Here is a 15,411-nt window from a genome sequence, read left to right on the forward strand (position 1 = left end):
CTGGATCACAGACATAGCAATCACTATTTGTAATGAAATAGTAATTTGTTGGCTTGACCACGAAAGTAGCAATCATTATTTATAGGATGAAATAGCAATTTTTGGCTGGACCACTGAAGACAACTTTTGTGGTGTCTGCCCATAATGTTTGGAAATGTGGAGATTCCAAGTTGTCTTCAAGTTGTGTGTTGTGTGTAGTGGAAGGGGTCTCAGGGCATCAGGTATACACCTGTCACTCATCCACCTCTTCATGTTAACCTAATTTGAAAGCTTTAAATGCTGGCCCAGACCCTGTATTGTGCATGGCCCATGCCTGACAGCTGCACCACGACACTATGGGTACTCTGGGGCAAGTGAAGCCACATTCCTGGTGTCTACCCCAAATTTTGAGAAATGGGGATGAGGACTCCTAATTGGGTCTCCTTGTGTATTGCCTGTAACAGTATGGCTCCCAGACTGGCAGGTACAGTGGGGAAAAAAGTATTTAGTCAGCCACCAACTGTGCAAGTTCTCCCACTTAAAAAGATGAGAGAGGCCTGTAATTGACATCACAGGTAGACCACAACTATGAGAGACAAAATGAGAAAACAAATCCAGAAAATCTTTGTCTGATTTGGCAAGATTTTTTTTGCAATTTATGGTGGAAAATAAGTATTTGGTAGATAATAAAATTTCATCTCAATATTTTGTTATATATCCTTTGTTGGCAATGACAGAGGTCAAATGTTTTCTGTAAGTCTTCATAAGGTTAGCACACACTGTTGGTGCTATGTTGGCCCATTCCTCCATGCAGATCTCCTTTAGAGCAGTGATGTTTTGGGCCTGTTGATGCTTTTGAGTGCAAACATCCTTCCATCAGCAATGACATTGAAGATGAAATGTGGCTGGGTCTTTCAGCATGATACTGATCCCAAGCACACTGCCAGGGCCACAAAGGAGTGGCTTCATAAGGGGTATATGAAGGTCTTGGAGTGGCCTAGTCAGTCTCCAGATCTCAACCCCATAGAAAACCTTTGGAGGGAGTTGAAAGTCCGTGTTGCCTATCAGGCCTACAACTGTCAATCATCCATCTCATTTTTCGTTATGTTAATAGTCTAGGAAGCCAATGGCTATGCCACCAGAGTGTGGCACCACTCTAAAATGGTTTGAGCTGTTATGGCAGCATTTGGCCCCCCTAAATGTGTTGCCTATGCCTTTTGTTTGTCTCCTATTGAATTCAATGGGATTCGAATATTTTCATCAAACTGTTCGGCGATCTCAGGTCAATTTGGCAAACAGGGACTGAACCGAACCTTGCGAGGATCTCTCATCTCTTATTGTAACCTGACACCATTGTAACTTGAGGCCATGGGACCACTGTATGTAAATATAGTGGTAATTTAATGATCTGTGGAGTTACCTTGTTAACATGAGTAATAATTTGAAATGCAGTTGAAATATTTGTATTAACAGTTTATTTATATATTTGTAATTTACCTTTTTGCATCTAAGCTGGGAGCATCTCAACTTTTCGTCTGGAAATCCATCAATATCTGTATCTTTTGCACAGACAAGTCCATTACCAGCCCATCCCACTTTACACTGTAGAGATAAGTTCATAAATAAGTTAATGTTTTGAAAAAACTTGCACAATAAATGCACAAGATAATTATATTAGCCAAAATTTTTATTTTAATAACATTTTTAATAAATAAAGCAGTGCAAATTATGAAATGCAATGGCATGTCACTTTTGAAGCTTTGTCCGGTCTTGTGAAAACAAAAATGTTTAAACATTGCATTACCATCACTCACCTGTAAGGAGACAAGCCCATATTTCCCCTTGAAGACTCCAATTGCGATATGGGTGTGTAATGTGATCTGCAATGTGCATTGTTTTCTGCATTATTGTGATGATGTATAATGTGAACTGTGATAGGTCTTATAGTGTTTAATGTGTTATGCCTGACAACAGGAAAGACAGGAGTTAATGTTTGGCTGTATGTTTGAACTGTACTGTGAAGAAGCTAAGTTGTGCCAAGCAACAGACATTAAGCAAGGTCACAGATAGCTAATGTTTAGGACTAGCTCATAGTGGGAGGGGATAGTGTAAAGAGGTGGACGGATTCCTGATGGCAGAAATGTTTATGTTGCACCTGTTGTGCCCAGATATGGATCATCTTGAATCCAGGACATTATGTGTTGGCTACGAATGGCCAAAGAGTTTTGATGTTTTGGCCTCCCCTTGCCCTTGTTTTGCGCATTGTTGCGAACTCCCCTGCTAGATTGAGGGGCTATGACCTACGAGAAGGACCTACACCCTTCACCATGGACTCAGCCTAAATGCTCCTATGGACTGTGCCCCAATGCCCAAGAACTCTAATAGCCCCATCATGGATTTTTCCCCATTTTAAACTCTGACCCATTTTGTTCAAGACTCTTCTCATGGATTGGGACATACTGTGTTGGACCCTTGTTGGGGTGAGGGGAAGGACAAGGAGATCAGAAGCATCCATCAGGTTGGACAGATTGACTGTTGTAGAGGGGAGGAGAACGTTCAGAAGACCAATGTGCCTGCTGGACCAATAGGCTTTTGTAACATTTGAAGGACTGTGCCCAGGGAAAGAACTCAATTGGAACCTTAGCTCCCATGATATTATGTTGCCCTATTCAGGGGAAGGACTTCTGCATTCAAGCCTCTGTAGACTCTGGGTTCCTGTTGGCCTGCAGACTCTTTATTTGATCAGAAATGAACTTATGTTTTGAGGTCCCAACTGAGTGAAACTGGGGTCATGATGACTCCCGAAAGAAACCCATGTAACTGATGCCTGGAAAAAAAAAATGTTAATATTGTTGAAAAATGTGTAGCTTTGTATGCTTTGCGTCTTTCAGGGTGTATGGTTGGGGATGACCATACTTAAAGGGGGAAGAATGTAATGAGGTTGTCAGATTCCTGCCTCAGAAGACACAAGCATACTAGTGTATATGTAAGATGTAGTACTGTTAGGAATGTTAAGTAAGAATGCAAGAATGAGAATAGGACTGTTATGTAGGATATTAGATAGATAAGACTTGCCCTGTATTAGGTGAGCAAGAAAGAGTTAAGTTGTGGGATTAGCCCAGAAGAGGAGGAGACAGGTCCTAGGAGAACAGGGCCATCTCCATCTTAGATAAGATAGGTTTTGATTACATTAGTTCAGATTTGTAGGTCATGTTTTACTTGAAAGCCTACAATTAGTGGGCTAATGTAACTCTGAAGCAGAGTGACGTAGTGTTAATCGAGGAAATGAACAGGGTCATGTATGGTCAAACGGGATCAGTCATGAAATGAGAAGGTAATCCTTTCCAGTGGTGCCATCACTTTGCATACAGCGTCTACTCCCTCTGGGTGGAAGGACATGGAGCCGATCGAGATTATAATGACTTTATGCACGGTACTATGATGCTAGGATGGGAGGTAGGAAACGGACTGAAAACACCAGAAAATACAGCTACTGAGGAGAACAGAAGTAATGAATTCCTCCGAGAGAGTCCAATTTCAGACAAGGGAACTAAGGGTTAAAAACAGACGAATAACCTCTATGTTAGTGACTGAGCTGGTGGAAGTACTGCAAGCCGGGCCACTGACCCTTCCTGGCTGGGGTATGAACCAAATTCGATGCGGTAATATGGGATTATAGTTACTGCTTTACCGCCCTCATGTCTTAAGAGGATAGAGCTTCTCAAGGAAGTGTCTGAGATGCTGGGACTCGGTGTATTTGAAGGTCTGGGTCTCAAGCCCAGCCACAGTGAGTGTACTCCTTGGAGGTAATCCATTGGGTAACTGAATTTAGGAGATTTTATTGCTGAGTATCTGAAGTTGCATGAAGAAAATGTGCTAAAGATATGTGCCCGTTACATCATGCTTAAAGTTGAATGTGTTGCACTAAAAGACTGTTACGGGGGGACTGGCAGATTAGGACCAGGGGGTCTATATCCTAATTGTCAGTCGGGGCCCACCGTGCTCCAGATGACAAAGAAGCTGCTGGCACCTGAGGGTTAGGCGGAGACTATAGAGCTGGATGGCTCTGAGATAACCCAGGGAATCTGGGAACTGGTCACGTGTGTAGGGACACGTCAGACCGGACGACAACCCGGTTAGCGTTTTGGTGCACCTGGCACTACACCAAACACGTGTGCAGGGAACACTTCAGGCCGGGTGGTGACCAGGCAGCGTTGACCAGAAGACCGCCACGAAAGCGCCCTGTCGGCCACGTGTGTAGGACACGTCAGGACGAGCGGTCTACCGATTAGCATTTCTGGTCACCTCTCGACTGGCCACGTGTGTGAAGGACACATCATGCCAGATGGTTACACCAGTAGCGTTGACCGGGAAGCCGAGGAGGATAAGGAACACCCTGTAAACTCCACAGGGGTCCTGGGATACGCTGTCAGTGCGCACAGGAGGCACAACCGGACTGGTGGCGCAGCAGGTGCGTTGTCCGTGTGCGTAGGGGGCACAATCGGACATGAGGCGCAGCAGCCGCAGCCCAGTTAACGCCACTGGGCTGCTACAGCAAGACTGGAATGGCAGGAGGGAAGCACGGCGCCTGACCCTGATGTGCTGAGCCACGAATCTTGGCGTGACAGGCACCGTTCGCCTAACCCTACCTACCGCTTCCCAACATAGGGTTATGCCGCAATGAGGCTCTAACATGGAGGTGTGCTCTGACTGAGCAAATGTGAAGACTGCGCACCTCCATGTTGTCTCCAGCCCCTTTTATAACCTTGGTCCGCCCCAAACCCAGGGTGGACCACAATGGCACCTCCAGGGTCCAACAGCAGAGTGCCATGTCATCAGCGATGTCACAAGCGGCCTATCCTGAACCATGTCACTGATGACCTCATGGCAGCCACGCCCCAAACACTTCACCAGTCATCGTCTGACGACCAATGGTGAGGTGTCGTGTCATAGGGCCGGGCCTCCGCGAGCCAGTCCGGAGTGGCCACATCATCAGGACACCTGATGCCCTCTGGCCTATCAGGACCTGCCACCTCACGGACATGCCCAGTTTAGTCCTTCCCTGACTTTGCCTCCAATGCACTAAGTGCCTGAGCATGCTCAGTAGCCTGGACAACAGTCTCAGAAATCAGACTATCAGCCTGAGCATGCTCAGTAGGCACAACACAGGACTTAGACACAGCACGCAGTCCAAGTACCTGTGCAAAGAGGCTTTTCGCACTAAGTGTGAGCATGCTCAGAGCATGCTCAGTAGCCCGAACCGAGGACTTCGCCTCAGAAATGGCACTATCAGGCTGAGCATGCTCACTAGGCGAAACACTGGACTTAGGCTCTGGCTGGGGTAAATCGGCACACGCATGCGCACTAGCCGCCTCTGCACACTTAGACGTGGAGGTGCAAGCATCCAGCTGGGCGACCCGAGGCACGGCGAAAAACGGCAGCCGGCGCCTGGGCGCAACTGGAACCGCAGCAGGCTGCTTGCGGCTATGGCGGCGCCGATTCGTAACAAAGACTTGTAAGAAAATAACTGTTTGCCTGTTTCACTGCAGATGACACCTGGTTCACCCGAAATATCGGCAATATGCCGCAGCTCCATTTTGCTAATGAAATGTACAAGAAGTTGTGTACCCTCTATCATGTGTAGATATATGTCATCAAAGCACTGTTAAGTAAAAAAATGTTTTTAGAGAACTGGTGGTCTCTTTTCCAGAACTGGTTAATATCTGATACTGGACAGCTGAAGCCATCAGTATCATGCAGCCTGCATGGGTGTGTGTGTCGCCCAGGGTTATGGGGTACTCGGTCCCGGGCAGTGTATAACTGGGGAATGTCACTTGGTGGTCGTTGCCCGCTTCCGTGCCCTGGGTGCTTTTTGAAAAAGGGGTATGTTTAAAATGGAATTAAATTAGAGTTTATCACGTGACGCCACTTGCGATTTGAGGCTATGTGGATGGAGCTGCCGCTGCACAGTTTTCACTACTGGGGCTGGTGTTAGTGGCGGTCTGGATGTTAGGCCCTCCGCAAGCAGGGCCAGGCCCCAGAGGATAGGTGATGTAGATGGATGTTGAAAGAAGACATTCCACACAAGGGGTTGCCGTATAACTGGTTCCTTTACTCACGGCAAAATGTAAACTGGTCACCCGAGGAAGACTGGTATTCACCGCAGGTCCCCTTATTTCCGATGCCGGTTTAGTGACCTGGTGGCTTCTTTCCCCTGCACCTTTCTTTGGTTGGTGGGTTCCTGTGGCTTGGAGTGGCTGGGGTCCCCTCCTGGTAGTCTCTTAATGGCAATCTGTATGACGGTAGTCTCTGGTCCTGTTCCCCAGTTCTCCCGTTGCTACTGTGTCCCGAACTTCAATGTCAGTGAGGTCCTTGATGGTCCCCTCACTGTGTAGATTTTATCAGGTCTGCTTGGAGTGTTTGCATGACCTAGAATTCTGTACCCCGTCGATGCTATGGTTCCAGGAGTACTCCACTGGCAACCAACCTCCTGGGCCCTCAGGTCACTGTTTAACTCCTGTCAGTCCATCTGCTCGCTTCCTCACTCTGTCACCGACTCCTGACGACTACTGTTTCACTGTCCACTGTCCGCTCCTCCCACTTGGTCGTTTAGTGGACTGGATTGGCTCTACCTCTAGGTGGCCATCCATTGCTCCAACCCAAGCCTGGCACCATTCTATGGGGGAATTTTGGAGAAAAACATGGATTATCTGAAATGTTTGTGTTGTTACCGGCACTGGTCTTCCAGGTTCCTGGGGGGTAGGCCCTGCATCCTGGTGGGGATGCAGTACTTTGAAGCTTCCTGATGACCTCAGGGGCGCTACAGGTGTATCGCCCCCATGACACAAATACTTACATCCAGTCAGGAACTCGTCTTTCATGTAGCATGCCAGGGTGCAGAAGATGCAGAACTCGCACACGAGTACTGCCATGTGCCACACTATACTCCTGCCCTATCTAACAGAGTGCATGGTAATGCTGGATTGAACAGTTGCCAAAGCTATTGATGCCCCTTATTGCCTTACAAGGAACTGCTTTTTCAACAATTGAAAAGTGTAAAATATCAATATTTTAAAATATATGGTGTATTATTTTTTAATGGTATAAAGAAAAAAATGATTTAAAAATATTTTAAATAGGGGAGCGGTTACTGACATTTGTCATGAAAATCTAAGGTACTGCTAACTCTCAACATGACTACTGTAAATGTTCGAATGTTCACATGTGTGTGATGTCACTCATCTCCTCCCCTTCTGGGTGACTGTAAAAGAAATGTGAAGTTTAAAGGGAACCTGTCATCAGAAATTTAGCTGTAAACCTAAAAAAGTTTCCCTCTCTGCAGCTCGTGGGCTACATTCTAGCAATGTTCCTGTACTTTTTGTGCCCCCTTTGAAACCAAATTAAACACTTTATAAAGTTGTACCTTTTTGGCTGCCATTCTTGTAAATTATCCATGGGGGCGGGCTCTCTTGCGTCCGTTGCTGTCCCTCCTGCAGATTGACGCTGTCCCCAATGTTCCATTTCATATCTCAGGACGCCGCCCACTGAGCCCGAGGTCCCGTGCACGCGAGGACCGCTGGTGACGTGGTCGCAGGCACGAGACTATCGTCGGTGCTGTGATTGCATCGCAAGTGCCTGCCCATAATTTCGTGACCACGATCTCCCCTCTGCCTCCAGCGTTCTGCGCAAGCGCTGGCCAGATGACCCGACGTCACCTCCTTCCCATCCTGCCCTGCAGCAGGAAATAGATGGGAGGAGCGGAGCAGCACAGCACAGGTTACAAAAAAAAAAAAAAAAAGTTTAGTGCTTTTCACTTTTCAGAAGACAATTTGTGTCTTTGTTTGATTTTACATGTTTTTTTTACTGTGTACGTCGCTCAGATCCTCTCCGCGTCTCCTCGTATCCTGTGGTGGTCTGCTCCGCTCCTCCCATCTATTTCCTGCTGCAGGGTAAGATGGGAAATGTGACGTCGGGTCATCTTCCAGCGCTTGCGCAGAACGCTGGAGGCAGAGGGGAGATCGCGGTCACGAGATTATGGGCGGGCACTTGTGATGCAATCACAGCGCCGCCCATAATCTCGTGCCTTCGACCACGTCACCAGCGGTCCTCGCGTGCACGGGACCTCGAGCGCAGTGGGCGGCGTCCTGAGATATGAAATGGAGCAATTGGGGACGGCGTCAATCTGTAGGAGGGACAGCAACGGACGCAAGAGAGGCCGCCCCCATGGATAATTTACAAGAATTGCAGACAAAAAGGTACAACTTTATAAAGTGTTTAATTTGGTTTCAAAGGGGGCACAAAAAGTACAGGAACATTGCTAGAATGCAGCCCACGAGCTGCAGAGGGGGAAACTTTTAGGTTTAAAGCTAAATTTCTGATGACAGGTTCCCTTTAAGATCACAGTGCAGAGCCATTTTGTTGGTGACTGTAATGTGATATTGAGATGGACAGTATCACTAAGGACAGTTAGCAGTGCAGATTTTGTTGGTGCTGTGCTTTTCACTGGTTTTCAGAGTGGTCTGAGTGGAGTAGTCATATTATACCAGCTGCAGCACTCAAAAAACCGTAATTGCGCAGTTCAGCACCCAATATCACACATGATAAGATTAGATACCGTGCTTACAGGTAATTACTGTTATGTAAGCAGAACCATCATGTTATTGCTTCACTCAGATGACAGTAATTACCAGTGAGCACTCGCTAGGTTATTTTATCCTTTGGTATGTACTCACCGCTGGATGAAGTCACCACTGCAGTGCTCGGGCCCAGATCTGGTGAGACTTTACAAAGGCATCAGTAAAGTCTCATTCATATGTCCCTGCATCACATATGTCTGAATGAGGCTTTACCTGACATAATAGAGTTGAGTCTGCGTTCAGAGGACCGCAGCGTGATGATTTCTCAATAAACTAGCGGTGATAGCAACTGTGAACACAGGTTAGGGAGTGTGACATTTTATTACTAATACCAGACCTGTTCTCACCATTGGAAGAAATTACCACCACAGCCTCTCTGTCTGCATTCAGAGTAGAGCTGTGGCTGTGACTTCCAGTGGTAAGATCAGGTCAGTAGCCTGTCATTAGTAGTACAATGTACAGCTGCCTGAACTTTGCTCACTTCTACTGCTCGAAACTTCTGTCACTACTCACCGCTGAACACTAAGCGTATGGAAATTGTAACTTGTAGTATAACTCTGGGCTACTATAAAATGCGGCCTGACTACCTCCATGACTGTAAACCGTATAGCCCAGGGAATGTGCACAACTCACAGCTGAGGCAGCCACAGAATAGGTAATAGGATAGGACTGCAGTCTCCTAAGACATAGGGCTGCAATATTTGAAGTGTGTAGATGTTGTGCTCAGACACTTACACACCAGCAAATAAAAATGGCAACCTCTAATGGCTGTAGAAAAAAAAATGAAAAAATGAATGTTAAAACAGTAAATTTAATTTTATTTTAAAATAAATGATCATACAATTAACTAATAATACAAAAAATTTAATTGTGACAAATTTCCTTTAAGGCACCCATACAAATTAAATAACTATTTTTCACTCAACGCCCAATAAATATGTACATTCAGCTGGGGCAAGGAAGAATGTTTGTTAATCTAGAAAGGAAATGAAATAAGTTGTCTTCTTTCAGCAAACTTCTGCCTGCTGGCTCAGCTAGGTGAAAACAACAACGATAAGGCTATGTCCGCACGTTGCTTTTTACCTGCTTTTTACCTGCTTTTTTGCTGCTTTTTCAACTGCAGCGTTTAATGCCAAAATGGATGTGTTCTGCTTTTCAAGCAAAGTCTATGGGAATTTGGGTTTCTTGTCCGCACTATGCAGTTCAAACTGCAGCCTTTTTGTTGCAGAACTTTGGTCAAAAACTCAGCTTTGCAGTGCAAAGCCCAAATGGCAAAAACAATTCACATGTCAATTGTTTTTGCCATTTGGGTTTTGCACTGCAAAGCTGAGTTTTTGACCAAAGTTCTGCAACAAAAAGGCTGCAGTTTGAACTGCATAGTGCGGACAAGAAACCCAAATTCCCATAGACTTTGCTTGAAAAGCAGAACACAACCATTTTGGCATTAAACGCTGCAGTTGAAAAAGCAGCAAAAAAGCAGGTAAAAAGCAGGTAAAAAGCAACGTGCAGACATAGCCCTACTCTCTGGTTCCAGCACTGCGTTTCCACTGCTGCTCTGTTCTCCTTTGTCTGGCTGCAGTAGGGACGTCACATTGACAGCTCTGCAGCTAATCATTAATTATCTGAGGTAGATGGCATGAGCCGCTGAGCTTAGCGATTGGCTGTAGTGCAGTCAATGCAATGTCACTTCTGCAGCCAAACAACAGAGGCCATGGCAGCAGCAGAGACACAGTACTGGGTCCAGGGAACAGGGATGGTAAGAAAAGCTCAGTGGATTTTTCTTCACTTAACTGAGCCTGCGAACAGACATTTGCCGAAAAATTACAAATACTGCCAAATCCCTATGAACAAAAAAAAAAATCACACATCAAGAAATCCAACATGCCTGATCCTTCTGTTCTTCGATATTTGCATGTTAGGTTGTCATTGTCTTTCAGTCAAACCCAATAATTATGAAAACTTTGTGCTAGATGTATGTTCACATAGCTTTTGCTTTGTATTTCAAGGCAAATTATCTTCCAAAACGTTTTGAATTACTTTTTGAGCATTTCCTATTGATTTATATTGGAATCTATCCATATTGCAATTGATACAAGGGTTTTTTATTTTAAAAAATATTTTTCAAAGAGGTTTTACAAACCACACTGAGGTAAAAAATTATTATCTTCAAGGAATCTGCTTAAAACATGACACTCAAGTTAAAATGCTACAAAAAATGCTTCAAACTTTTTCAAACCTGCAAAAAATTCTGAAAAAACATGTAACTCCTGAAGCCTCATAACAAACCCACATGTATTCCTTATGTGGATTTACTTAAAAACCCCAGAAAATTCATCCACCTTAAAAGTATGTCTTAGATGACACTTTGCCTCTAATGCAATTTTTTTAATATTTACAAAAGTTAATGGCAGAATTGGTCGGAAGCTACCTGAAGAATGGGGAGGTCACTTCTCCCAATCCAGTGACAGCTTTCAAAGCTGCAGTGGTTAAAAGAAGTTACAAAAGGTGGAACGTACGCACAACAAATAGTTAGAAATTGCTGTACATAATGTAATTCATTTTTATGTTTTTAGCGCTTTTTCAGGTGGGTTTAAGATGGAATCTGCCTGAAAAAAACATCGAACCGCTTGGATCCATGTGATGACTTGTGGCTCGAGGGTCTCCGGACCTGGGGGTTTGGGGCCACTTCTAAATGTAAAGGGGGAAGTTATTTACAGGGGAGGTATAGTTCATGACACCCCCCGTGGTGCACGATAATGAAGGGATACCGCCGCTGCTGATGGGAGAACCGGGGGTGATGGAGTGGGGTAGCAAGGTGTCGATGCCCTCCACGGGTAGGGGGAAGACCCCGGGATTCTGTGGAAAGCCGAGGGATGCAGGGATCACTCAGGTACTCACTCAGTCAATAAGCAGACGCTGACAACCCGGTAAACCAAATCTCGGGGTATCGCTGCCGCTTGAGGGGAGCTCGTCCGGGTCCCGTCCCCTAAAGTGTTGCCTGGTGATCCGTGACCTGCCTCCTGGCACTAAGTTTAACTTCAACGTAGTGGCCCAGTAGTCTGAAACTTGCCGGGCCCCGCTCCCCACTGTGGCTAAGTGTGGGAGCGTGCTCTCAGGGCTCACGCTTGGTATTTTCTTGGGCCGTTTGTATGGAAGGCTCTATCCCCCTCGTTGTGCTAGTGCCCCGATTCTGGAGCAGGTGGGAACAGATCATAAAAGCTCCGTTCTCCTCAGGTTAATTGCTGGGTTGCCTGAAGCTTCTCCCTGACCTATGGTCCGTGTACCACACCGTGCTTCGGTTCTGGATCGGTGATTGTGCCAGACTGCTGACCGTCCTCCTTGACAGGTCCAGGCACCTAGCCGCAATCTCCTGTGACCGGGGGTCCGACTCCTTTAGGTGCAGACCACTATCTGCAACCTAGACAGCTTCTCCTGGGAGACAACCACTCCCAACCTCCTCCACCTACACTCCTCACCTTCCCTCCCACACCACCCAGGTGGGCGACTCTATTCCGCTCAAGCCGTCCACTGGTGTGCCTGGTGGGTATGGGGCAGTGTGTATCTAGGATTTAATTTGCTGTTGGAGGCACCACTGTATGATAGGGACCCAGAACCATGAGGGACTTGGAATACTACACGGAAGGGCAGTTTGTGCAATACCCTGTGACGACCTGATAGGATATGTGTGACGCTCCTGGACTAAGAGAAAAGGAAATTCTTACCATGCATGCTATGGTTCCATCACTTTCCATAATGCAATCTGCGTTTTCATCGCAATTACTAATTTCACCATTTGGACACCTCCTTTCTGTTTTACAAGCAGAGATTTGCTTCTCTCCTCCTGACCCAGACTTACAGGCAGAACATTTATATGAACCCTATATAAAGACATAAATAAAAGATATTAAGACAACAAAAAAAATAAAAAAAATCTACAAAGCACTGGCAACAGATCAGTGTCTGTCTGTTAATTAGTAGTTTTTTTTTCATTCTACATAGGGATTTAAAGGGAACCTGGCAGGTGCAATATGCACCCAGAACCACGAGCAGTTCTGGGTGTGTGGCGCCCTGGACAAGCCAGGACGTCACAGGTACTGCAACAACACACCCCACACCCCGGTTAGGCACAGCAGCCGCACACACAAATCCTTGTTGCCTCCCTCCAGGGGCTGATGTCCACAGCAGGTGGGGCGGAGCCAGGCGGTTGGCTCCTCCCACTGAGTTCACAGTCCTGGAGGCGGGAAAGAAGGTCAGAGACAGAGATAGAGTTTGGAGGAGTAAGAGTGAGGAAGTGGTAGTGGAGGAGCAGACTGACCGTGTCCGGGTACGTGGCCCGGGCACCTACAGCAAGGTTGGCAGACGGTGGTGACCGTCTGCAGGAGAGGCTAATTGACGCAAACCGTAAGGACCGGGGACGGGCAGTGGCCTGCCGGTACCGGATCGGGGAGTGAAGAGAAGCCAGCACCATCCGGCAGGGCCTACGGACCTCGACCAGGCTAGGAGTCGCCGTTAAACCGGTCAAATCCATCAGCGACGGGAACCTCCGGGGTTTCCCAGCAATAAAGACCCGACTGAAGGCAACCGTCCAAACCGTGAGGGAGATAGAGCTACCGCCAGAGCTAGAGCTCCCAGGGCCAGAGCCTGCGGGCAACAAGGGGCTCCCTTAGCCAACACACCGCTGGGGAGCGGGGTTACCGGTGGGAAGCGATCGGGGCCGAGAACATAACACTGGTGCAGGGAGAGAGCATTACCGCCAACCGACCGGGAGTGACCGTCGCAGCCGTCTGTGGGACTCGTCCATCCAGCCGTTTGTTTTACCAGAGACTCCGTGTGCGTTACTGGCTGAGTAAGTACCACGACCCTGCACCTGGCCAAGCCCCGCAATTTCACCAAGCAGACAATAACTCCGGGCCCCGGGACTACCAAAATCCCCCTACCCACGGAGGGGAGAGAAACATCCCAGCTGCTCCCTGTCATTGCTCCCGGGATCCCCGTACAGAGCAGCGGTGGTGCCCCAACCTCACCACACACCGTGGGTGGCGTCACAAACCGACATCCCAAACACCAACAAACCACCCCTTTCACTCACGGGGGAGGAGCGCCGCTCGAGTCCCCGGGATCCGGCCCCCCCGCTCGAGCCACCGAGCAAGCAGCAGCCGCCGGACCCGAGCTGCAAGCGCGATCGAGCAGCACACCCCCCCGCCCGCGACAGGTGCATATTGCTAATCCCTGTCTAATTGTCACTGTATATGGTAGCATATATAAAAAGATCTTTAGAAAAAGTATTTCTAAAGATCTTTTATCTTATGCTAATGAGCATGGGGACTAGACCCAAGGGCTTTATATCCCCCGACTAATCCGCCCTCTTAGCATGGTAGCACGACCACAGGGGTGTACTCACATGCTATTAAAATCAGCATCACTAGCCGTGACACGCGCACCTGCATTTGCTGTTACCGCACTTCTGAATACAGGGCACTTCCGTTCATGCGCAGTATGGAGCCGGGTGTACGCGTTCCAGCTTCAGAGAGGTCTACTGCATATGACTGGAAGTACCAGGCATTCAGATCAGCGCGGTCACAGCAAACAGGTATGCACGGCACCGCTGGTTACGTTGCATTGAATAGCATGTTAGTACACCCCTGTCGGCATGTTAAGAGGGCGGACTAATTGAAGGTATAAGGCCCTTGGAACTAGTCCATACTCATTAGCATAAGATAAAATATCTTTAGCAATACTTTTTCTACAGATCTCTTTATCTATGCTACTAGATGCAGGGATTAGCAATATGCACCCAGAACTGCTTGTGGTTCTGGGTGCATATTGCACATGACAGGTTTACTTTAAGTGCTCAAAAACATGTCCAGTAGTGTACAATCTTTACTTACATTAATGAAGTAGAGATGTTACATTGTGATATGATATGATGACAAATCAATCTGCAGCTAAATATTAGAAGAACCAGTTAAAAAGATCACTTGATATATAGCACAATACGTGGAATCTGTTTTTGCTTTTAGCTATGCACAAATTAACTATATTTGAAAGATAGTGAACCAATCCGATTAGCTTTCTTTCTTTTTTTAGTTTTGTTTTTACTATTTTCATCTCTATTTTTTGGGGGGTTTGTTTTTCTTTTCATTTGGTTTGCCAAAGTTGTATGCCTAGAACATTCCTCGTCTAAATCCACATGCACGCTGAATATTTGTTGAGTTTTTTACCTCACTATTTGTAAGGCAAAACTGGTAGTGGAACAATGAGAGGAAAAGTATAATAGAAACATGAGCACCACTTCTGTATTATTACCCACTCCTGGTTTTGGCTTAAAAATACTGAGGATAAAAACTCACCAAATACTCAATATGTTCAGGTGGTCATATGCCACTGTACAGCCATACCATGGCATATGTCAGCCATTGACTTCCATAATAAAAAAACATACTGCACATTATACATATACATTATCCATTTATGCAAAAAAAAATATTAGACTATGACTTACTATAAAGTAAAACGAAAAAAACAATGACACACACTGGTCAAACATATGCTAAAAGGACTTGTGCCTAACATAGTCACGTGATAAATACATTGCAATCTAACAAATGTTTATGTTTTCTACCTGACATGATTATAAATACATACAGTACAGACCAAAAGTTTGGACACACCTTCTCATTCAAAAAGTTGTCTTTATTTTCATGACTAAAAATTGTAGATTCACATTGAAGACATCAAAACTATGAATTAACACATGTGGAATGAAATACTTAAAAAAGTGTGAAACAACTGAAAA

The 15,411-nt window shown here is 46.2% G+C and overlaps 1 protein-coding gene across 1 annotated transcript in view; it reads right to left on the reverse strand.

Annotated features, from left to right (window-relative positions):
- LOC142316860 (cartilage oligomeric matrix protein-like) overlaps positions 1-15,411 on the reverse strand; it is a 1,990,803-nt gene that overhangs the window by 1,109,347 nt on the left and 866,045 nt on the right. The window contains exons 7-8 of the mRNA XM_075352653.1: positions 12,338-12,493; positions 1,477-1,581 (exon numbers count right to left, since the gene is read on the reverse strand). Of these exons, the coding sequence (XP_075208768.1) occupies positions 1,477-1,581; positions 12,338-12,493 (261 nt within the window). The remainder of the gene's footprint in view (positions 1-1,476; positions 1,582-12,337; positions 12,494-15,411) is intronic.

This window comes from Anomaloglossus baeobatrachus, chromosome 1 (assembly GCF_048569485.1).
Source record: "Anomaloglossus baeobatrachus isolate aAnoBae1 chromosome 1, aAnoBae1.hap1, whole genome shotgun sequence".
NCBI classification, from domain to species: Eukaryota; Metazoa; Chordata; class Amphibia; order Anura; family Aromobatidae; genus Anomaloglossus; species Anomaloglossus baeobatrachus.